Genomic DNA, 24,449 nt, shown 5'->3' with positions numbered 1-24,449 from the left:
TCGGCTTCTGCACCTACCAAGGTACGGAGCTCTGCTTTTCGGGTTCAGGGCAAGGCAAAAGGTCAGTCCTTCCCGAGGCAGTCGGCGACCAAGGCCCCTTCTAAGCCCAAGAAGCAGGCCTGCAGTGCCAGGCGCCCTTCTTCCAAGCAGGAGGATAAACCCTCTGCCTGATGGGGCGGGCCTCCCTCTGGGGGACTCCAGAGTGGGAGGCCGACTTCTTCTGTTTGCCCAGTGCTGGCACGATACCACCACGAATGCCTGGGTTCGAGAAGTGGTCTCCCAGGGGTACGCCCTGTCTTTTCGGCACAGACCGCCCCGCCAGTTTTTCTGCACGAGTTCTTCTCAGGATACGACCAAGACCTTACAGATTCAGGTAGCTATAGAATCCTTGCTGAAAGCAGGGGTCATTGTTCCCGTTCCTCAATTACAACGAGGGACGGGGTACTATTCTTCTCTGTTTCTGGTGCAGAAACCCAATGGTTCTCATCGCCCTATCCTCAACTTGAAGTTTCTGAACAAATTCCTCAGAGTTCCCAAGTTCAGGATGGAAACGTTACGTTCCATCATTCTGGCGATGGAACCGGGGGATTACATGGTGTCCCTGGATATCCAGGACGCCTATCTCCATGTTCCGATAGCACCTTCGCACCAGAGGTATCTGAGGTTCGCTATCCTTCAACACCACTATCAGTTCCGGGCGCTACCCTTTGGCCTCTCCACGGCACCGAGGGTATTCACAAGGTTATGGCAGTCATGGCCGCACATCTTCGGAACCAGAATGTACGGCTGCTGCCGTATCTGGACGACCTCCTGTTGCTGGCGAGCTCCCCGGAGGTACTGCTTCAACATCTCCACCTGACGATCGCTTGCCTGCAAGCGCACGGGTGGCTGATAAATTGGAAAAAGTCCTCCCTGATTCCATCTCAGTGGATGGTTCATTTGGGAGCCCTGCTGGATTCTCGTCAGCAAAGGATCTTCCTGACCCCGGAGAAGGTCTCCTCCCTGCAGCTGCGGATACACAGTTGCCTGAGCAGTTGCCGCCTGTCGGTCCATTCTGGGCTCCATGGTGTTGACATTCGACATGGTGGAATTTGCCCAGTTCCATTCCCGGCCCCTGCAGGGGCTGATTCTATCGTAATGGAACGGGTTACCTCACCGGATCCGCTCTCAGTTGCTGGTGTTGTCCCCGGAGGTTCGGCAGTCTTTGGCTTGGTGGCTTCAGACGGCTCATCTGGTCGAGGGGTGCCCCTTTTGGATCCCGGACTGGGTTCTGCTCACGACGGATGCCAGTCTTCGGGGTTGGGGGGCAGTGACCGGCTCGTTGGTCTGTGGAAGAAGCTCTTCTTCCCATCAACATTCTGGAACTGCGGGCAGTATACAGGTCCCTGCAGTCGTCCGGTCCCGTTCTTTACGGAAGGGCGGTTCAGGTGCAGTCCGACAACGCCACCACGGTGGCATATATCAACCACCAAGGACGAATTCGCAGTCGGGCAGCGATGTTGGAGGTGTCTCGCATCCTTGCTTGGGCGGAGTGTCACATTCCAGCGATCTCGGCAGTCTTCATCCCCGAAGTCCTCAATTGGGAAGCGGACTTCCTCAGCCGTCACGACGTGCATCCCGGGGAATGGTCACTTCACCCAGAGGTGTTTCAGCTACTCGTGGACAGGTGGGGGCTGCCGAGCTGGATTTGATGGCCTCCCGTCACAATCACAAGTTGCCCGTTTACGGGTCGAGGACAAGAGACGCAGGCGCCAGTCTGGTAGACGTGCTGTCGGTGAAATGGACGTTTCACCTGGCGTATCTGTTTCCTCCAATATCCCTACTTCCTCGGGTTCTGCGGAAATTCAAGCAGGACGGCGGCACGCTCGTGGTGGTAGCTTCGGCGTGGCCCAGACGTCCTTGGTACTCCGATCTGAGGTGCCTCTCCATCGATGCTCCGTACCTTCTCCTTCAGCGTCGGGACCTGTTGTCCCCCTGCCTTTACCCGGATCTGGGTCGGCTGTCTTTGACGGCGTGGCTCTTGAGACAGCCGTCTTGAGGTCTAGGGGTTTCTTCAGTTCGGTCATTGGTACCATGCTTAGGGCACGCAAGCCTGCTTCCGCACGGATTTACCACAGGGTGTGGCGCACTTATTTTCAGTGGTGTGAATCCAGAAACTATGACCCTCAGGTGTTCCGGGTTTCCAGAATCTTGGAGTTCCTTCAATCGGGTTTGGACCTCGGCTTACGCCTGGCCTCTCTGAAGGTTCATGTGTCTGCTTTGTCCGTGTGGTTTCAGCGACGGATTGCTACACTACCGGATGTTCACACCTTTTTCCAGGGTGTTCTCAGGATCCAGCCTCCCTTCGTGCCTCCTGTGGCTCCTTGGGACTTGGCTGTGGTGCTACGGGTCTTGCAGGGTCCTCCTTTTGAGCTTCTTGAGTCGGTGGACCTCAAGTAGCTGACGTTCAAGACCGTTTTTCTCCTGGCGATTGCTTCTGCCAGGAGGGTGCCAGAGTTGGGGGCGCTTTCCTGTCTCCCCCCTTTTCTGATTTTTCACCAGGACAGAGCGGTGCTCCGCCCACGTCCTGAATTTTTGCCCAAAGTGGTCTCAAAGTTCCACATTAATCAGGAGCTTGTCGTGCCAGCTTTTCAGTCACCTGATCTTTCAGATGGTGAGGCTTCCTTAAATGTAGTCCGGGCACTTAGAATCTACGTGGACCGGTCTGCTTCGGTTAGGAAGTCGGATTCATTGTTTGTCCTCTTCGGTTTTCACAAGAGGGGTTGGCCTGCCAACAAGCAAACGTTAGCCCGTTGGCTTCGTTCAGTTATTTGTGAGGGTTATGCACAGGAAGCTTTACCTGTGCCAGCCTCTGTTAAGGCTCATTCCACTCGTTCTGTGCGTCCCTCTTGGGCTGCTAGACGTGGCGCCTCCGCTGTTCAACTGTGTAAGGCGGCCACTTGGTCTTCAATTCAAACGTTTTTGAGGTTCTATGCGCTTGACACCTTCGCCTCTCAGGATGCATCCTTTGGGCGCCGGGTGCTCATTTCAGCACAGGAGCGTCCCCACCCTTAGTTGAACTGCTTTGGGACATCCCCAAGGTCAACCCTGTGGACCCCCTATGGACCCTGAAGTAGAAAACATATGGTAAGAACTTACCTTTGTTATCTCTGTTTCTACGAAGTCCATAGGGTCCACAGGGCGCCCGTCCTGACGCACCTGGCTTCATATGGGCTGTGTGGCTGGTCACCGGTTTTCGGTCTCCCATTTCTGAGAGTATGGTTTCTTGTGTGTTCCAGTCTTCCTTCTCTCTGTTTAGTCTCCTCCTCCGGCCTGGGCTGCTTACCAACTGAGGTACCTGTGGCTCGGGGGCGGGGTATAGAGGAGGACGGACCCAAGTGCATCCTGGGAGCAGCAAAGCTTTAACTGCGTGGTGCCCGTGGATCCAGATCCAGCTATACCCCAAGGTCAACCTTGTGGACCCTATGGACTTCGTAGAAACAGAGATAACAAAGGTAAGTTCTTACCATATCTCCTGTTGTCCCTCTAGCTCCTGGGCAGGGGGTTCTCCTTTCTCTCCTCTATGATGTTATGGATATAGGTGTAGTCCCTCTAGCTCCTGGGCAGGAGGTTCTGCTTTCTCTCCTCTATGATGTTATGGATATAGGTGTAGTCCCTCTAGCTCCTGGGCAGGGGGTTCTCCTTTCTCTCCTCTCTGATGTTATGGGTATAGGCGTTGTCCTTCTAGCTCCTGGGCAGGGCGTTCTCCTTTCTCTCCTCTATGATGTTATGGATATAGGCGTAGTCCTTCTAGCTCCTGGGCAGGGGGTTCTCCTTTCTCTCTATGATGTTATGGGTATAGGTGTAGTCCCTCTAGCTCCTGGGCAGGGCGTTCTCCTTTCTCTCCTCTATGATGTTATGGATATAGGTGTAGTCCCTCTAGCTCCTGGGCAGAGGGTTCTCATTTCTCTCCTATGTGATGTTATGGATATAGGCGTAGTCCTTCTAGCTTCTTGGCAGGGGGTTCTCCTTTCTCTCCTCTGTGATGTTATGGATATAGGTGTAGTCCCTCTAGCTCCTGGGCAGGGGGTTCTCCTTTCTCTCCTATGTGATGTTATGGATATAGGTGTAGTCCCTCTAGCTCCTGGGAAGGGGGTTCTCCTTTCTCTCCTCTATGATGTTATGGATATAGGTGTAGTCCCTCTAGCTCCTAGGCAGGGGGTTCTCCTTTCTCTCCTATGTGATGTTATGGATATAGGCATAGTCCCTCTAGCTCCTGGGCAGGGGGTTCTCCTTTCTCTCCTCTGTGATGTTATGGATATAGGCATAGTCCCTCTAGCTCCTGGGCAGGGGGTTCTCCTTTCTCTCCTCTGTGATGTTATGGATATAGGCATAGTCCCTCTAGCTCCTTGGCAGGGGGTTCTCCTTTCTCTCCTCTGTGATGTTATGGATATAGGCATAGTCCCTCTAGCTCCTTGGCAGGGGGTTCTCCTTTTTCTCCTATGTGATGTTATGGATATAGGCATAGTCCCTCTAGCTCCTGGGCAGGGGGTTCTCCTTTCTCTCCTCTGTGATGATATAGGCATAGTCCCTCTAGCTCCTGGGCAGGGGGTTCTCCTTTCTCTCCTCTGTGATGTTATAGATATAGGCATAGTCCCTCTAGCTCCTGGGCAGGGGGTTCTCCTTTCTCTCCTCTGTGATGTTATGACTATAGGTGTAGTCCCTCTAGCTCCTGGGTAGGGGGTTCTCCTTTCTCTCCTCTGTGATGTTATGGATATAGGCATAGTCCCTCTAGCTCCTGGGCAGGGGGTTCTCCTTTCTCTCATCTGTGATGTTATAGATATAGGCATAGTCCCTCTAGCTCCTGGGCAGGGGGTTCTCCTTTCTCTCCTCTGTGATGTTATGGATATAGGTGTAGTCCCTCTAGCTCCTGGGCAGGGGGTTCTCCTTTCTCTCCTCTGTGATGTTATGGATATAGGTGTAGTCCCCATAGCTCCTGGGCAGGGGGTTCTCCTTTCTCTCCTCTGTGATGTTATGGATATAGGTGTAGTCCCCATAGCTCCTGGGCAGGGGGTTCTCCTTTCTCTCCTCTGTGATGTTATGGATATAGGCTGGGTGTCTGGTCATAGACTCATGGTATTTCCTCTATTCTTGGTCCATGAATTCTCACATCATCAGTAGAATATTTACTTCATTTCACTTCTTCACCCGTCATATATCACAGTGCTGGTCCCTGTTTTATGTTTCAATGTGAGAGTCTCCTCTCTCGTCCCTTTTCTGTACTGGAACCTTTCACCTTTTCTAGACTGGGACGTTTCAGAGGCTTCCGCTGGCTCCCCTGCCGCCTCCTCAGAGCCGTGTGTCTGTTCTCCGCAAGTATCTGACTGCTCACTCTACCAACTGCCCCTGAGTGGTGGCCTTACACCCCCATCTTCCCTCCTGAACGGAATTATACGGGACGCCCCCTCCTCCTCCGTGCCTGGGCAGGGGGCGCTGAGTGCTGGAGACCCTCTCAGTTGGACAGCTGCTCTCCACCCTGCAGCCTGCACGGACCAACCTCTTCCTCACATAGCCCTGGATAACACATGGAGACTGGGATGTGGGGGATCCACGTGGGAACCCCCAGCCGCACCTTCCCCACCCTATTGCCATGCTGCTGTTTCTTCCTGTCTGAATGTAACCCTTGTGCTGTGTTTCTCCATGGAAGCACTTTTCTGGAGCCAGCGTTTTGCGGATTGTAAATGTACTATTGTACTTTTCCTGCACCCTCACTTTATCTAGGACTCTGCCTGTACATAGAGAGATCTATCTCAGACTCGCCAGCCGTCTATAATGCTGTTTTGTACCAGATTTCTTCTTTTCATTCCTCAATTCTGTTCTGGTGACAGTCTGTAACTAAATAAACTGGTTGGAATGGAGGTGTCTGCCTGTGTCTGTCCCCTTCATGCATGTGAACATTTCATGCCTGTCTCCACGCAGGATTCCTGCTGCCGCACAGGATAGGGGGGAGTTACTGAGGTTCTGTGTGGCCCCTGGGCTGTGACTGTGTGTGTGTGTGCTTCCTGTACACCGTTCCCTACCTTACCACAGTGTTCTGTATGTATACTCTGTAACGTCTATACTGTGTGTGTGTGTGTGTGTGTGCTTCCTGTACAACGTTCCCTACCTTACCACAGTGTTCTGTATGTATACTCTGTAACGTCTATACTGTGTGTGTGTGTGTGCTTCCTGTACAACGTTCCCTACCTTACCACAGTGTTCTGTATGTATACTCTGTAACGTCTATACTGTGTGTGTGTGTGTGTGTGTGTGCTTCCTGTACAACGTTCCCTACCTTACCACAGTGTTCTGTATGTATACTCTGTAACGTCTATACTGTGTGTGTGTGTGTGTGTGTGTGTGTGTGTGTTTCCTGTACAACGTTCCCTACCTTACCACAGTGTTCTGTATGTATACTCTGTAACGTCTATACTGTGTGTGTGTGTGCTTCCTGTACAACGTTCCCTACCTTACCACAGTGTTCTGTATGTATACTCTGTAACGTCTATACTGTGTGTGTGTGTTTCCTGTACAACGTTCCCTACCTTACCACAGTGTTCTGTATGTATACTCTGTAACGTCTATACTGTGTGTGTGTGTGTGTGTGTGTGTGCTTCCTGTACAACGTTCCCTACCTTACCACAGTGTTCTGTATGTATACTCTGTAACGTCTATACTGTGTGTGTGTGTGTTTCCTGTACAACGTTCCCTACCTTACCACAGTGTTCTGTATGTATACTCTGTAACGTCTATACTGTGTGTGTGTGTTTCCTGTACAACGTTCCCTACCTTACCACAGTGTTCTGTATGTATACTCTGTAACGTCTATACTGTGTGTGTGTGTGTGTGTGTGTGTGTGTTTCCTGTACACCGTTCCCTACCTTACCACAGTGTTCTGTATGTATACTCTGTAACGTCTATACTGTGTGTGTGTGTTTCCTGTACACCGTTCCCTACCTTACCACAGTGTTCTGTATGTATACTCTGTAACGTCTATACTGTGTGTGTGTGTGTGTGTGTTTCCTGTACAACGTTCCCTACCTTACCACAGTGTTCTGTATGTATACTCTGTAACGTCTATACTGTGTGTGTGTGTGTGTGTTTCCTGTACAACGTTCCCTACCTTACCACAGTGTTCTGTATGTATACTCTGTAACGTCTATACTGTGTGTGTGTGTTTCCTGCACACCGTTCCCTACCTTACCACAGTGTTCTGTATGTATACTCTGTAACGTCTATACTGTGTGTGTGTGTGTTTCCTGTACACCGTTCCCTACCTTACCACAGTGTTCTGTATGTATACTCTGTAACGTCTATACTGTGTGTGTGTGTGTGTGTGTGTGTGTGTGTGCTTCCTGTACAACGTTCCCTACCTTACCACAGTGTTCTGTATGTATACTCTGTAACGTCTATACTGTGTGTGTGTGTTTCCTGCACACCGTTCCCTACCTTACCACAGTGTTCTGTATGTATACTCTGTAACGTCTATACTGTGTGTGTGTGTGTGTGTGTGTGTGTGTTTCCTGTACACCGTTCCCTACCTTACCACAGTGTTCTGTATGTATACTCTGTAACGTCTATACTGTGTGTGTGTGTGTGTGTGTGTGTGCTTCCTGTACAACGTTCCCTACCTTACCACAGTGTTCTGTATGTATACTCTGTAACGTCTATACTGTGTGTGTGTGTGTGCTTCCTGTACAACGTTCCCTACCTTACCACAGTGTTCTGTATGTATACTCTGTAACGTCTATACTGTGTGTGTGTGTTTCCTGTACACCGTTCCCTACCTTACCACAGTGTTCTGTATGTATACTCTGTAACGTCTATACTGTGTGTGTGTGTGTGTTTCCTGTACACCGTTCCCTACCTTACCACAGTGTTCTGTATGTATACTCTGTAACGTCTATACCGTGTGTGTGTGTTTCCTGTACAACGTTCCCTACCTTTCCACAGTGTTCTGTATGTATACTCTGTAACGTCTATACTGTGTGTGTGTGTGTGTGTGTGCGTGCTTCCTGTACAACGTTCCCTACCTTACCACAGTGTTCTGTATGTATACTCTGTAACGTCTATACTGTGTGTGTGTGTGTGTGTGTGTGTGTGTGTGTGTGTGTTTCCTGTACACCGTTCCCTACCTTACCACAGTGTTCTGTATGTATACTCTGTAACGTCTATACTGTGTGTGTGTGTGTTTCCTGTACAACGTTCCCTACCTTACCACAGTGTTCTGTATGTATACTCTGTAACGTCTATACTGTGTGTGTGTGTGTGTTTCCTATACAACGTTCCCTACCTTACCACAGTGTTCTGTATGTATACTCTGTAACGTCTATAGTGTGTGTGTGTGTGTGTGCCTCCTGTACAACGTTCCCTACCTTACCACAGTGTTCTGTATGTATACTCTGTAACGTCTATACTGTGTGTGTGTGTGTTTCCTGTACAACGTTCCCTACCTTACCACAGTGTTCTGTATGTATACTCTGTAACGTCTATACTGTGTGTGTGTGTTTCCTGTACAACGTTCCCTACCTTACCACAGTGTTCTGTATGTATACTCTGTAACGTCTATACTGTGTGTGTGTGTGTGTGTGTTTCCTGTACACCGTTCCCTACCTTACCACAGTGTTCTGTATGTATACTCTGTAACGTCTATACTGTGTGTGTGTGTGTGTGTGTGTGTGTTTCCTGTACAACGTTCCCTACCTTACCACAGTGTTCTGTATGTATACTCTGTAACGTCTATACTGTGTGTGTGTGTGTGTCGGCCCTGCTGTGTGTGTGCGCTCCCTTTGCTCCCTCCTGTACCATTGTAATGTGCGCCTGTATCTTGTTCTCTTCCAGTCTCGGAGGGGCGCAGAGGTGGACAGAGAGAAGAGGGCCCCGGAGTGTAAATCTGAGAGTGTTGGCAGTGGAAGAGCCATTCCTATCAAACAGGTGGGGCCCCCTGAGTAGAGAGATTGTGTGCTTGTGTGGTAGGGGGTGTAGTAGAGGGCAGGTGGCTAATTGCTATCCCGCGGCGCCAGCCGGAATCCCGTCTGTCACTGCACACTCGCTGTCTGTATTTGTGTGTAACGCCTCCTACATCTCCACAATGCTTTCTGTAATGTGTTCTGTGTCTGTGTGGGACTGCACACACCAGATAACACATGAAGGATTGAACACGCTAGAACCGACATGACAATTCGAATGATAATGGTATCAGCCTAGATTCATGTATGATTGTCCCGTTTACCCACCAAACCTCCAGCGATAGAGCCGCTGACCCGTCACCTAATAACGGATTATTATTATTATTATATATAATGATATCCTCTGCAGCAAAGTCTGGATTTCCCCATCTCATTCAGCAACAACTGGGTAAAAGTAAAGGGGCTGATTCACAGTTGCGCACAAGTCAGTCGCCCTCGCACTGCGAGCACGGATCTACCTTCTGGATCTTTGGCTCTATGCTGGGTTTTTGGCTTTCATCATTATAGGTGTAAGTTTTCTCCAGCCCTATACTTGAAAATCGGAGGGATTCCTGTGTACGCACAACTCTGCGCAACCAGCAAATTGGATTACACGCCCTCACACCACCCATTTACGCCCTCACGCCGCCCACTCAGCCAAAAGAACAGTTTCCACTGAGATGCGCACGACTCAGAATCACCCCTTTATGCGTATGGTTGCTATAGAATATGTACAGCCCTAAAAAACACAAGCAAGATCTGTGCGCCACTCTGAATCGGCCCCAAAGACTGAAATCCCTGCACCTACGGGTAACTGTAATGTCTGATATTCTCCACACCATTGGATAACAATAGAGGCTGACGTTCCCAGCTCCACCGGTTAATAATAGAGGCTGACGTTCCCAGCTCCATTGGGTAATAATTGAGGCTGATGTTCCCCCATCCATTGGGTAACAATAGAGGCTGACGTTCCCAGCTCATTGGGTAACAATAGAGGCTGACGTTCCCAGCTCATTGGGTAACAATAGAGACTGACGTTCCCAGCTCCATTGGGTAACAATAGAGGCTGACGTTCCCAGCTCCATTGGGTAACAATAGAGGCTGACATTCCCAGCTCCATTGGGTAACAATAGAGGCTGACGTTCCCAGCTCCTTTGGGTAACAATAGAGGCTGACGTTCCCAGCTCCATTGGGTAACAATAGAGGCTGACGTTCCCCGATCCATTGGGTAACAATAGAGGCTGACGTTCCCAGCTCATTGGGTAACAATAGAGGCTGACGTTCCCAGCTCATTGGGTAACAATAGAGGCTGACGTTCCCAGCTCATTGGGTAACAATAGAGGCTGACGTTCCCAGTTCCATTGGGTAACAATAGAGGCTGACGTTCCCAGTTCCATTGGGTAACAATAGAGGCTGACGTTCCCAGTTCCATTGGGTAACAATAGAGGCTGACGTTCCCAGTTCCATTGGGTAACAATAGAGGCTGACGTTCCCAGTTCCATTGGGTAACAATAGAGGCTGACGTTCCCAGTTCCATTGGGTAACAATAGAGGCTGACGTTCCCAGTTCCATTGGATAACAATAGAGGCTGACGTTCCCAGCTCCATTGGCTATCATTAGAGGCTGACGTTCCCAGCTCCATTGGGTAAGAATAGATGCAAAAATAGAATTAAAGTGTCTTGCGCTTTGTTAAATAGCAGCTCATATAAAGGATAAATAATACAAAGTGTCACAATAAGCGCTTAAAATAATAAATTAGCAGCATAATAATCATACAAGTAATAATAACTTAATGTTTATAGTCTCTTAGACTAAATAGGAGTGGTGGTAGCAGCAGTAATGTCCCGATAAAAATCGCAGGTATCAATAGTCCGTGATGCGGACGCCGTCCCTAACTGTCCCTACCTTGCTACCGATGTTCCGCTGTGGTTCCCCTCCTGGGGGCCGCTTCTTCCTCAGCACGGCAAGTCCCGGTAGTGTCTGGAGGTCGTGGCGCATGATGATGATGTCAGACACCGTCCGCCTTCACGGACCTAGCGGTGGGTATACCACTCAATCTTCTTGGATGGCAATACACTCTCCAACGCGTTTCGGACCTGTTTGGGTCCTTTTTCAAGGATGAGGGGTTGTATTTCTAAAAATAAATTAAAAATTAGATTTATATTTAGTTTTATTAATATTATTATTATTATTATTATTATTATTATTATGCTTTAAAATATATAATGTAATGTGTAAATGTTAAAAATGTTTGTATACATGATGTGAAAATTAAAAGTTGTTTATAAAAAGGCTTTTCGTTCGATATCTATATTGAGGCCATGAGCTTCCAACATTTTTAAAAGGAAAATCCATTTGGTTTAATTTTTCTTCAACAGATTCACTAAAGATTTCTCTCTCCAACTGGGGGTGATTTTTTTGGATACCTAAAAATTTAAAAAATGAGCTGATAGACTGTGATTAGTGAGACCTTTTTTAGGTTATACATTTGCTCAGCTATCCTCACTTTGATTTTTTTCTTTTATTTTGCCTCACATATTGAATTCCGCAAGAGCATTGTAGAAGATAAAATATTGAAAATGGAATCAGCTTTATATCTAATATGTAGACAATACTTCAATGCTACCTTGAATGGACTAAGGTAAAGTATCCCTACTTTACAGAAAAAGGGGGGTTAAATAACAAACAATATTAGCCCTGGCGCAATGGATGTACAGTGCCTTGCAAAAGTATTCACTCCCCATTTGCATTTTTCATGTTTTGTTGCCTCACAACCTGGAATTACAATGGCTTGTGTGAAGGTGTGCATCATTTCATTCACAGAACATGCCTACAATTGTGACGTTTTGTTTTTTTTTATATTGTGACTCAAACAACATTTAGGACAACATAACAGAAAATGTCAGCATGCATAACTATTCACCCCCCTAAAGTCAGTACTTTGTCGAGCCACCTTTTGCGGCAATTGCAGCTGCAAGTCGCTTTGGATAAGTCTCTATGAGCTTGTCACATCTTGCCCCTGGATTTTTTGGCCATTCCTCAAGGCAAAACTGCTCCAGCTCCTTCATGTTGGATGGTTTCCACTTGTGAACAGCAATCTTCAAGTCTGACCACAGATTCTCACTTGGATTGAGATCTGGGCTTTGTCCCCGTCTCAAATCACAGGCAATCTGAAACCGGTTTTTGCTCAAGAATATCCCTAGCACCATCCATTTTTCCCTCAACTCTAATCAGTTTCCCAGTCCCTGCCCCTGAAAAACATCCCCACAGCATGATGCTGCCACCACCATGTTTCACTGTGGGGATGGTGTTCTTGGGGTGATGGGATGTGTTGGGTTTGTGCCAGACATAGCGTTTTCCTTGGTGGCCGAAAGTTAAATTTTAGTTTCATCTGACCAGAGCACCTTCCTCCATACATTTGGGGAGTTGCCCACATGCCTTTTTGCATTCTCAAATTGTGTCTTCTTATTTTTAGCACTAAGTAATGGCTTTTTTCTGGCCACTCTTCCATAAAGCCCAGCTCTATAGAGTGTACGGCTTATTGTGGTCACATGCACAGATACACCAGTCTCTGCTGTGGAACTCTGCAGCTCCTTCAGGGTTACCTTTGGTCTCTGTGCTGCCTCTCTGATTAATGCCCTCCTTGCCTGGTCTGTGAGTTTTGGTGGGCAGCCCTCTCTTGGCAGGTTTGTTGTGGTACCATGGTCTTTCCATTTGATGATGATGATGGATTTGATGGTGCTCCGGGGGTTCATCAAAGATTTGGATATTTTTTTATAACCCCACCCAGAATTGTACTTCTCAACAACTTTGTCCCTGACTTGTTTGGAGAGCTCCTTGGTCTTCATGGTGTGATGCCTCTTGCTTAGTGGTGTTACAGCCTCTGGGGCCTTCAGAAAAGGTGTGTTTATACTGACAGATCATGTGACCCTTTGATTTCACACAGGTGGACTTTATTTCACTAATTATGAGACTTCTGAAGGTAATTGGTTGCACCAGAACTTTTGAGGGGCTTCATAGCAAAGGGGGTGAATACATATGCACATGCCCTTTTCTCAGAATTTTATTTAAAAAGATTCTTTTTTATGTATATTTTTCTCATTTCACTTCACCAAATTAGATTATTTTGTGCAGATCCATCACATAAAATTCAGATACATTGCAACCTGTAATTTATTTAAAAAAATGTAACACAAAAGGTAAAAACTCAAGAGGGGTGAATACTTTTGCAAGGCACTGTATTTATTTTGATAATGGACTGGACTGTTTAGATTGATTTTTATCTATAATAGAGGAACTTTTATATCCACTGCCATTTACAATTTGCAGCTAGCATTGTATACTGGGACAGTGAAAGACTATTATCTTTTAAACAGTACCACGTAAATCCAGCATTGTATGATTATTATGGAAGTATACATTTATCTTTTTATGCATGCATGATTACCCATCAAGTATTATAAATAAAATCTTTTTATGATAATATCTACCATTTATGATCCACACATAATAACTGATGATAATACATCCCTTGCGCCAGGCCTAATATTGTTTGTCATTGTAGTAGAGAGATTGCTCCTTCGGTATTACACGACAAAAAATCTTTGATTTGATATTTCTTCCCCATCTTCTGTGATGAGAATTCCTGAACAGTCTCAGTATTGGATGCTTGGTTTCTGCAGCCTGCGCAATTATTACAAAAATGGAAACCTTTTGTTTCTGTACCTTTTTTTGTTGATAACTTTGGTGGGAAGAAAACTTCTTGTTAGTTGTTGTTTCAAGTTACTGGCTTTCTTGTAAATTATGCCTGGTTTTTCTGGTAATACTTTCTTTACTTCATTAGTATGTTCCTGTGTTGATTCAAGATATTCAACTATTTTGTGATTTCCATTGAACTGTGTTATAAATGAGACAGGTCCGAAATTCTCTTGATTTTTTTGGTTTATATTGAATTAGTTATTTTCTTTCAAATTGTGAAATGCGGTCTATTTCATACTGTAATGATTTTTCATTATAACCTCTCTGCATGAAGCTTGTTTTAATTTCCATTGCGTGATTTTTGAAAGTTATATATTTGGTACAATTCCTTCTAATAATTCGGAATTGTCCACTTGGGATATTTTGAATCCATTTTCTATGATGGTTACTTTGGACTGGTAGGATATTGTTTCCACTAACTTCTTTTATAGGATTACGTGTGTGAAGTTCTTAATTTTTTAAAAAAAAATGTCAAGATCTAAGAAGATAATAATTTCCTTGCTGTGAGTTGATGTAAATTCCAGATTTAGGGTATTGCTGTTCATGTATGATTGGAATTTAAGTAATTCATAATCTGTGCTGCTCCAAATAAAAAGAAGATAGTCTATGTATCTTCGCCAAATGATTATCTTGTCAGGAAATGGATTGTTGTTCCATATGTCGTTGTCTTCCCACCACGCCACAAATAAGTTGGCGTAGCAGGGGGCAAAAAATGTCCCCATTGCGGTTCCTTTTACTTGAAGGAAAAAGTCGACATCATACCAAAAATAATTTTTCTTTAGAATAAAATCTATGGAATCCATAATAACATTTATTTGGTTGTTTGGAATTTTCGTTGCCGCGGAGAGGTAGTGTCGCCTTGCATCACATCCATCTTGATGGTTTATCACTGTGTAAAGTTACTTTGTCGCTTGTGCACAGTGTGTCCGTTTCTTTCCACTCAATTGTTTCTAAAATTTGTAAAACATGCATGGTATCTTTAAAAAAAAAACGTTTTTGTTCAGATACTAGGGTTTGCAGAAAGAAGTTCACATATTTAGAAAGATTTGACATAAGGGACCCAACTCCTGACACTATGGGTTTTCCTGGAGAATTCTCTGTTTGTGGATCTTTGGCAAGTGATAACATTGGGATCTGTGGATGATCTATATTTATAAATTTATATTTTTGCGTAAAGGATGTCCAATTGATTTTGTAATTTTTTCATATAGTCTTTGGTGGGGTCTTTGTTTAACTTAATGTATGTACTGGTATCAGAAAGTAGATTAGTAGCTTCTTTTCTATAATTTTCCACATCCATTATAAAAACTCCTCCTTTGTCTGCCGATTTTATCACAATCGTATTGTCATCTTTGAGTTTTTTTAGGCTTAGTTTTTTTCTTTTTTGTGAAATTGAATGCAATCTTATTTATCCGGAAGTTTTGAAATTTCTACTTCTACTAACCATTGAAAGGTGGTTATGCGTGATCATTAGATGTGAGTCGTATAGAAAGTTGAGCTAGGTTTATGGTTAGTGTGTATATATTCTTTTGGTGATGGTATTGCTTCTTTAGTGGCGGAATCCTTTAAGAAATATTTCTTTAGACACGCTTTTCTAATAAATTTCTGTGTGTCAATATACAGGTTAAATTTGTCTAATCCTGACTGAGGGGCGAATTTTAAGCCCTTCTTCAGTACTGACACTACCTCTCCACGGCAATGAAAATTCCAAATGACCAAATAAATTTTATTATGGATTCCATAGATTTTATTCTAAAGAAAAATTATTTTTGGTATAATGTCGACTTTTTCCTTCAAGTAAAAGGAACCGTAATGGGGACATCTTTTGCCCCCTTCTATGCCAACTAATTTGTGGCGTGGTGGGAAGACAACTACAGTACGTATGGAACAACAATCCATTTTTGACAAGATAATCATTTGGCGAAGATACATAGACTATCTTCTTTTTATTTCGAGTGGCACAGACGATGAATTACTTAAATTCCAATCATACATGAACAAATCTGGAATGTACATCAACTCACAGCAAGGAAATGGTTATCTTCTTAGATATTGACATTTAGTGGAAACAATATCCTACCAGTCCAAAGAAACTATCATAGAAAATGGATTCAAAATATCCCAAGTGGACAATTCCGACATAGTAGAAGGAATTGTACCAAAGATATAACTTTCAAAAATCAAGCAATGGAAATTAAAACAAGCTTCATGTAGAGAGGTTATAATGAAAAATGATTACAGTATGATATAGACCGCATTTCACAATTTGAAAAAAAATAACTAATTCAATATAAACCAAAAAAATCAAGAGAATTTCGGACCTGTCTCATTTATAACACAGTTCAAAGGAAATCACAAAATAGTTGAATATCTTGAATCAACACTGGAACATACTAATGAAGTAAAGAAAGTATTACCAGAAAAACCAGGCATAATTTACAAGAAAGCCAGTAACTTGAAACAACAATTAACAAGAAGTTTTCTTCCCACCAAAGTTATCAACAAAAAAAGGTACAGAAACAAAAGGTTTCCATTTTTGTAATAATTGCGCAGGCTGCAGAAACCAAGCATCCAATACTGAGACTGTTCAGGAATTCTCATCACAGAAGACGGGGAAGAAATATCAAATCAAAGATTTTTTCTCATGTAATACCAAAGAAGCAATCTCTCTACTACAACGCTCTTGCGGAATTGGGACCCTGCAGGTCCCAATTCATAAAATTAGCGCATAACATAGCCAATGGGTCCTTCATAAGGTGTAGGGCGCATATCTTATTTAGAAATACCATAATCTTATCCCAAAATGTCCTCATTTTCCCACATATGGAAGAAAGTAGCTCGTGAGAATTTACACTTCGGGCAGCAGCCTGACTCCTCCCCTGACTCCTCCTCTGACTCTGGGACATATACGCCCTATGAATAGTCCTAATCTGCGCTTCCTGCCCAATAGCTGAATGGAGAATTCTCAGAGTCTTCTCTGTATGCTGTAATAGAACATTGGGGGAATCTACCTGTGGTATCTCTCAGGACCAATTCTGAATGCAACTCTCCCATAAAACCTCAGCTGTCACAGGAAGCAAATAGGGATACAACAACCGTGTCTTGTAATACCCGGTACCAAAAGCCTTTTTATAAACTACTTTTAATTTTCACATCATGTATACAAACATTTATACATTCCATATATATATATATATTTTTTTAAGCATAATAATAATAATAATAATAATAATTGTATTTATATAGCGCTTTTCTCCTGCAGGACTCAGTCGCTTTACAGACATCAGAGAACATGGTACATTGTACAAGGATTAGGTATTGCAGAAAATAGAAAACCACACGGAGATAATTAAAACAACCAGAACCTAGAGAGCACAATAAGCATACTGCGGGGTTGGTGCAGACATTTTGGGAAATAACTTCCACGGGTTATATATACCACCAACAAAAGGTACCAGATGAGGCAGCCATCTTGGGCCCACTACGTAGGATTACCCTTGGTGGAGTAGGTTATGCCTAGAAGAGATGACACAAAATGGGTGGTTGCAGCGTCCTGACGCTAGGAGTAGGGTCCCAACATAATCCTCAGGTCCATGTATTTTTCATCCCATCCATGACTGTACACCTGAGGCAGCATATACCCTGTATGATATACCCTGTATGATATACCCTGTATGAATAGATCTATGGGAAGTACATACTGCCTATGGAGGACGCACTACATTGGAGGTATAACACGCAGGCATATCATACAGTGGAGGTATAGCACGCAGGCATATCATACATTGGAGGTATAGCACGCAGGCATATCATACATTGGAGGTATAACACGCAGGCATATCATACATTGGAGGTATAACACGCAGGCATATCATACATTGGAGGTACAGTGCGCAGTGGAGGTATAACACGCACGCATATCATACATTGGAGGTATAACACGCAGGCATATCATACATTGGAGGTATAACACGCAGGCATATCATGCATTGGCGGTATAGCACGCAGGCATATCATACATTGGAGGTATAGCACGCAGGCATATCATACATTGGAGGTATAGCACGCAGTGGAGGTATAACACGCAGGCATATCATACATTGGAGGTATAACATGCAGGCATATCATACAGTGGAGGTATAGCACGCAGGCATATCGTACATTGGAGGTATAGCACACAGACATATACATTGGAGGTATAGCACGCAGGCATATCGTACATTGGAGGTATAGCACGCAGACATACATTGGAGGTATAGCACGCAGGCATATCATACATTGGAGGTATAACACGCAGGCATGTCATACAGTGGAGGTATAGCACGCAGGCATGTCATACATTGGAGGTATAACACGCAGGCATGTCATACATTGGAGGTATAACACGCAGGCATATCATACATTGGAGGTATAACACGCAGGCATATCATACATTGGGGGTATAACATGCAGGCATATCATACAGTGGAGGTCTAGCACGCAGGCATATCATACAGTGGAGGTCTAGCACGCAGGCATATCATACAGTGGAGGTATAGCACGCAGGCATATCGTACATTGGAGGTATAGCACACAGACATATACATTGGAGGTATAGCACGCAGGCATATCGTACATTGGAGGTATAGCACGCAGACATACCTTGGAGGTATAGCACGCAGGCATATCATACATTGGAGGTATAACACGCAGGCATATCATACATTGGAGGTACAGCACGCAGGCATATCATACAGTGGAGGTATAACACGCAGGCATATTATACAGTGGATATATAGCACGCAGGCATATTATACATTGGAGGTATAGCATGCAGGCATATTATACATTGGAGGTATAGCACGCAGGCATATCATACATTGGAGGTATAGCACGCAGGCATATCATACATTGGAGGTATAGCACGCAGGCATATCATACATTGGAGGTATAGCACGCAGGCATATCATACATTGGAGGTATAGCACGCAGGCATATCATACATTGAAGGTATAGCACGCAGGCATATCATACATTGGAGGTATAGCACGCAGGCATATCATACATTGGAGGTATAGCACGCAGTGGAGGTATAACACGCAGGCATATACAATGGAGGTATAGCACGCAGGCATATCATACATTGGAGGTATAGCACGCAGGCATATCATACATTGGAGGTATAGCACGCAGGCATATCATACATTGGAGGTATAGCACGCAGGCATATCATACATTGGAGGTATAGCACGCAGTGGAGGTATAACACGCAGGCATATACAATGGAGGTATAACACGCAGGCATATACAATGGAGGTATAGCACGCAGGCATATCATACAGTGGAGGTATAACACGCAGGCATATCATACATTGGAGGTATAGCACGCAGGCATATCATACAATGGAGGTATAGCACGCAGGCATATCATACACTGGAGGTATAGCACGCAGTGGAGGTATAGCACGCAGGCATATCATACATTGGAGGTATAGCACGCAGGCATATCATACATTGGAGGTATAGCACGCAGTGGAGGTATAACACGCAGGCATATACAATGGAGATATAGCACGCAGGCATATCATACAGTGGAGGTATAGCACGCAGTGGAGGTATAACACGCAGGCATATCATACAATGGAGGTGTAGCACGCAGGCATATCATACACTGGAGGTATACAACGCAGTGGAGGTATAGCACGCAGGCATATCATATAGTGGAGGTATAGCACGCAGCCATATCATACAGTGGAGGTATAGCACGCAGGCATATCATTCAGTGGAGGTATAGCACACCAGTACAGCATACAGTGGAGGTATAGCACACCAGTATAGCATACAGTGGGGGTATAGCACACCAGTATAGCATACAGTGGAGGTATAGCACACCGGTATATCATACAGTGGAGGTATAGCACAGCAGCATATCATACAGCGGGGGTATAGCACACCGGTATAGCATACAGCGGAGGTATAGCACACCGGTATAGCATACAGCGGAGGTATAGCACACCGGTATAGCATACAGCGGAGGTATAGCACACCGGTATAGCATACAGCGGAGGTATAGCACACCGGTATAGCATACAGCGGAGGTATAGCACACCGGTATAGCATACAGCGGAGGTATAGCACACCGGTATAGCATACAGCGGAGGGATAGCACACCAGTATAGCATACAGTGGAGGGATAGCACACCAGTATAGCATACAGTGGAGGGATAGCACACCAGTATAGCATACAGTGGAGGGATAGCACACCAGTATAGCATACAGTGGAGGGATAGCACACCAGTATAGCATACAGCGGAGGGATAGCACACCAGTATAGCATACAGCGGAGGGATAGCACACCAGTATAGCATACAGCGGAGGGATAGCACACCAGTATAGCATACAGCGGAGGTATAGCACACCAGTATAGCATACAGCGGAGGTATAGCACACCAGTATAGCATACAGCGGAGGGATAGCACACCAGTATAGCATACAGCGGAGGGATAGCACACCAGTATAGCATACAGCGGAGGGATAGCACACCAGTATAGCATACAGCGGAGGGATAGCACACCAGTATAGCATACAGCGGAGGGATAGCACACCAGTATAGCATACAGCGGAGGGATAGCACACCAGTATAGCATACAGCGGAGGGATAGCACACCAGTATATCATACAGTGGAGGTAGAGCACACCAGTATAGCATACAGTGGAGGGATAGCACACCAGTATAGCATACAGTGGAGGGATAGCACACCAGTATAGCATACAGTGGAGGGATAGCACACCAGTATAGCATACAGTGGAGGGATAGCACACCAGTATAGCATACAGTGGAGGGATAGCACACCAGTATAGCATACAGTGGAGGGATAGCACACCAGTATAGCATACAGTGGAGGGATAGCACACCAGTATAGCATACAGTGGAGGGATAGCACACCAGTATAGCATACAGTGGAGGGATAGCACACCAGTACAGCATACAGTGGAGGGATAGCACACCAGTACAGCATACAGTGGAGGGATAGCACACCAGTACAGCATACAGTGGAGGTATAGCACACCAGTATAGCATACAGTGGAGGTATAGCACACCAGTATAGCATACAGTGGAGGTATAGCATACAGTGGAGGTATAGCACACCAGTACAGCATACAGTGGAGGTATAGCACACCAGTACAGCATACAGTGGGGCTGAAGTACATGGTTCAAAACAGGGAGTAGCAAATACAGCAAACAGTGATACAGTTTGGGCATGATGTACTGTATACGGTTGACTGGAACATTAGTAATATAATACACCCTGACTGAATAGATCCACGTGTTGGTTCATCCTCCCCAAGTAATAACCATCCCGGCAGCCATCTGGGGCGCACTGTGTAGGTTACATCTGGGGCGCACTGTGTAGGTTACATCTGGGGCGCACTGTGTAGGTTACATCTGGGGCACACTGTGTAGGTTGCATCTGGGGCGCACTGCGTAGGTTGCATCTGGGGCGCACTGCGTAGGTTGCATCTGGGGCGCACTGCGTAGGTTGCATCTGGGGCGCACTGCGTAGGTTGCATCTGGGGCGCACTGCGTAGGTTGCATCTGGGGCGCACTGCGTAGGTTGCATCTGGGGCGCACTGCGTAGGTTGCATCTGGGGCGCACTGCGTAGGTTGCATCTGGGGCGCAGTGCGTAGGTTGCATCTGGGGCGCAGTGCATAGGTTACATCTGGCAGGGGGTGCAAGTAGCGGAAATATAACGTCCAGGCGGAGAGAAAATAAAAATAATGGTGTAACGGGCAGCTTTCACATGGTTCCCCTTTGTTGGAGATGCTGGGTCAGCGGGTACAGGGGGAGGGAGTGTGAGTAGTTTGTTCAACAAATTAATTAATGGTGGGGGATGTTGCAGACCCACAATTGCGAAACAAACTTTCAATACAGACTATTCTTGCAGTGAAAAGCATCCGTTATGGAAGATGGTATTCATTTACCTGAAAGAGATGAGGGATGATGTGACCGGACGCCTTTTGCCTAGGCCGGCCCTGGTCACGGGTTAGCGCTTTCGAAATCCCAATCACAGTCAGTGACCGCCTGTCACTAACTCCGCCCACTGCGCCATGGGCGTGTAACGATGCTGTCACAACCAAACTCTACCATCGGCGTTTGGAACCGCTTTTTACGTTACCCTCAGGCTCCTACCTCGGCACCTGGAACCGATTCTGCTGCGTATGCGTTTGATTAGCTGCGGCCACACCCCCTGATTGGTGTCGGCTGATTCCTCCTGATCCCTCGCAATGGACCAGGTCTGCACGGTAACTTGGCAGAGGGCTTTGAACTTGGAGACACGGAGCTCTTACCCAGAACAGCAGAAGAACGGAATACCAGTTAGCGCAATTCTGTTGGTCGCAGGGTACAGATGTAATAGAATTTAAAGGCAAAGATGTTTATTGCTCTCAGTCTTAAAAAAGATCCTCCCTTCAGATTGAAGGGGAATAATCAGCATACATAAGATGTTACAGCAATTCTTCTCCACACAGGATTCACAAGGATGTACAATTTTACCAGGCTCACAGGCCCTCTTTTTATGTCATTCTAATACACATTTCTGCAGAGGGTAAGCCCGCCCTGTGGTTTCCAACCAATCACCTTAAGTGTATGTCCTGTGTATGTGCTGGCCACAGGCACGTTTATCATTGTCCCCTATGGACAGTGGGGAGTAGTCACTCCCCTGAGCCTGAGACTACCTGGGGTTTTGGTCGCCACCCAGGAGTCGGCTCGTCTAGGGCCGGGGGAAGGTTTCCCTCCAAAACCCTACTTCCAGGAATCTGCTAAGGGACCAAGCTTCCTACCTCTGCCTGAATCTGAGCTCCAGAGGTGGGCAAGCAGGGTCCCCGGGCACGGTTTCCTGGCCATGGAAGGGAAGCGATTTGAAGCTCCCTAAACCCACTTAGCTGGCTGCATTAGCCAGCTCCCTATGCACCTCCTCATACCACTTCCAGGCATGAGGCTGCATAGGAGGACATTTTATTCCCCTAGGGAGGAGGCTGGGGGCCCCAGCGGCCCACAGAGAGCTCCGGATCCCCCTGGACCTCCACAGACCACAGGTAAGTGCACTCTTTACTTTAAATTATACATTTTACATACATGCATTTCATATTATACATTTAATTTAACTATATGTACCTAGGTCTGTGCTTTACTTGACTCAGCTCTTCCATGCTGGGACACTGGGAGCCGAGCTCCCAGTCCCTGCAGCCTGGGACCATGCCCTGACTGCGGCAGCTGTTCTTTTCACCCAGCAGCTCTCCGCTGCTGTCCCCCTCTCCGCGCTGGGGGTACAGGGAGCTGACTGTCCCTGCCCCCAGCGGGCAGCTAATCTGCCTTTGAGTGCTGGTGCATCGGGAGCTACGCTCCCGATCCCCCGCTGTCAGTGCGCTGTCCTAACTAGCGGCGCACAGGGAGCCGGGTAGCCCGGTCTCCTCATGTGGCTCTCAGCCCTACAGCCCGGGACACTTGTCCCTGCTGCAGCGGCATCTGCCCCTCTCTTGCTGCACGGGGTATCGGGAGCACTCCCGTCCCCTGTGCGCAGTTACTCGGGCCTGCAGTGTTGTACGGGGGGGGGGGGGGGGTACGCCTGGCTTGCCCAGCCCCCCCGCGTGCGGTGTTCAGTCCTGCAGTGGCTTCTGTCTGACCTGGAACGTGCTGGAGGGCCGGGAGCTGTGCTCTTGGGTCTCCAGCGCTCTGCACCCTGCCCGATTGCGCAGGAGTCAGCCTGACTGCAGGGGCAGCCATCGCTGTCCCGCACCGGGGGTTAAACCACAACGCTGCCGTGGCCACAGAGCAGGTCTGGCCGTGGCAGCACAAAACACAACCCCCACACACCCGGCGCTTAGCGCCGGTAACACAATTAAAAAATGGCGCCGCAGCACAGGGGTTAACCCCTTCAGTGCTGCGGCTGCCATTAAACACGTGGGGCCAGCCTCCAGCCACAGATGGTATTAAAACTCAACTCCAGTTCTAACTCCATGCTTCAGATGACATGCTTCAGATGCAGGCCAAGCCTTTGCAGGCTATGAAATGATTCCCCTTTGTAGGAGATGCCTACACTATAATAATCACACAAAATAGAAATCTAATTTTTTTATATTTTTATTAAACTCGGGAACATGTGCTTGGTGCCAAAATCCCGACCCACTTCCGGTCCAGGATATTCGTTTTTAATCTTTTTTTCTTAATAAAGTTTGGTATAAATTACATTTCAGGAAATACAACCCCTCATCCTTGAAAAAGGACCCAAACAGGTCCGAAACGCGTTGGAGAGTGGATTGCCATCCAAGAAGATTGAGTGGTATACCCACCGCTAGGTCCGTGAAGGCGGACGGTGTCTGACATCATCATCATGCGCCACGACCTCCAGACACTACCGGGACTTGCCGTGCTGAGGAAGAAGCGGCCCCCAGGAGGGGAACCACAGCGGAACATCGGTAGCAAGGTAGGGACAGTTAGGGACGGCGTCCGCATCACGGACTATTGATACCTGCGATTTTTATCGGGACATTACTGCTGCTACCACCACTCCTATTTAGTCTAAGAGACTATAAACATTAAGTTATTATTACTTGTATGATTATTATGCTGCTAATTTATTCTTTAAGCGCTTATTGTGACACTTTGTATTATTTATCCTGTATATGAGCTGCTATTTAACAAAGCGCAAGACACTTTAATTCTATTTTAGCCTCTATTCTTACCC

General features: G+C 46.3%; 1 protein-coding gene across 5 annotated transcripts in view; it reads left to right on the top strand.

The window, feature by feature from the left end:
- The window catches only part of LOC148436261 (arf-GAP with GTPase, ANK repeat and PH domain-containing protein 3-like), a 281,879-nt gene that overhangs the window by 167,167 nt on the left and 90,263 nt on the right, over positions 1–24,449 (top strand). For 4 of the 5 annotated variants that reach the window (XM_088465112.1, XM_088465115.1, XM_088465113.1 and 1 more), the window contains exon 9: positions 8,860–8,952. In XM_088465112.1, the coding sequence (XP_088321238.1) occupies positions 8,860–8,952 (93 nt within the window). Of the gene's footprint in view, positions 1–5,284; positions 5,898–8,859; positions 8,953–24,449 lie in introns of those variants that run through there. The other variant, XM_088465116.1, reaches the window with a different exon arrangement.

This window comes from Taudactylus pleione, unplaced genomic scaffold, assembly GCF_031769625.1.
Source record: "Taudactylus pleione unplaced genomic scaffold, aTauple2 ptg001851l, whole genome shotgun sequence".
In the NCBI taxonomy this organism is placed as follows: Eukaryota; Metazoa; Chordata; class Amphibia; order Anura; family Myobatrachidae; genus Taudactylus; species Taudactylus pleione.
The sequence above is the reverse complement of the archived record's forward strand: the minus strand, read 5'-3'. Positions and strand labels throughout refer to the sequence as shown.